At 63.3% G+C, this 1,045-nt stretch overlaps 1 protein-coding gene across 1 annotated transcript in view; it reads left to right on the plus strand.

Annotated features, from left to right (window-relative positions):
- The window catches only part of FHOD1 (formin homology 2 domain containing 1), a 14,817-nt gene that overhangs the window by 5,015 nt on the left and 8,757 nt on the right, over positions 1 to 1,045 (plus strand). The window contains exon 8 of the mRNA XM_010001048.1: positions 150 to 364. Coding sequence (XP_009999350.1) covers positions 150 to 364 — 215 coding nt within the window. The remainder of the gene's footprint in view (positions 1 to 149; positions 365 to 1,045) is intronic.

A 1,045-nucleotide genomic window follows, 5' to 3' on the forward strand; every position in this document is an offset into this window, starting at 1 on the left:
GGTGACCAAGGAGGGGGGGGGCCACTGTGTCCACAACCTCGTGTTTGGGGCAACACCCAAGCCTTGGGGACACACGTAGGGTGGCAGGGGTGGCCTGTCTGTCCTCCCCCCCTTCCAAACCCTTCCAAGCCCTTCCACCCATCCCACAGAGTGCCCTGAAGCTGGAGGATGGGGTGGAGGAGCCACCCCCGGGGACACGCAAGGAGAGGAGGAGGACGGAGGAAGGTCGGCGTGGGTGGAGGTCCCAGGGTGGCTGCCCAGACCCCAGCCCCGACCCCCAGCCACTGCCAGGGTCCCCTGGCACCCCAGAGGAACCCCCCACCAAGGACACCCCGGCTGGCTCCGTGCCCAGCAGCCCCACAGGGTGAGTACAGATGGAGGTGGCTCGTGGTGGGGATGCTCCCGAGGTAGCTGGGGTGCTCCTGGGGTGGTGGAGGTGCTGCCGTGATGGTGGGAATGCTCCAGGGAAGGCAGGGTGATGGTGGGGATGCTCCAGGGATGGTGGGAATGCTCCAGGGATGGTGGGAATGCTCCAGGGAAGGCAGGGATGCTCCAGGGATGGTGGAGATGCTCCCATGATGGTGGGAATTCTCCTATGATGGTGGGAATGCTCCAGGGATGGTGGGAATGTTCCAGGGAAGGCAGGGATGCTCCAGGGATGGTGGAGATGCTCCCATGATGGTGGGAATTCTCCTATGATGGTGGGAATGCTCCAGGGAAGGCAGGGATGCTCCTGGGATGGTGAAGATGCTCCCATGATAGTGGGAATGCTCCAGGGAAGGCAGGGATGCTCTGGAGATGGCAGGGATGCTCCTGGGATGGTGGGAATTCTCCTGTGATGGTGGGGATGCTCCAGAGAAGTCAGGGATGCTCTGGAGATGGCAGGGATGCTCCTGGGATGGTGGGGATGCTCTGGGGATGCTTCTGGGATGGCGTGGACTTTTTGGGGACGTTCCAGAGATAGCAGGGATGCTCCAGGGCTGGTGAAGATGCTCCCGGGATGACAAGGGCACCCCCAGGAGGGTGGGGGTGCCCCGGGGGTGCT

This window comes from Chaetura pelagica, unplaced genomic scaffold (assembly GCF_000747805.2).
Source record: "Chaetura pelagica isolate M959 unplaced genomic scaffold, ChaPel_1.0 scaffold856, whole genome shotgun sequence".
In the NCBI taxonomy this organism is placed as follows: Eukaryota; Metazoa; Chordata; class Aves; order Apodiformes; family Apodidae; genus Chaetura; species Chaetura pelagica.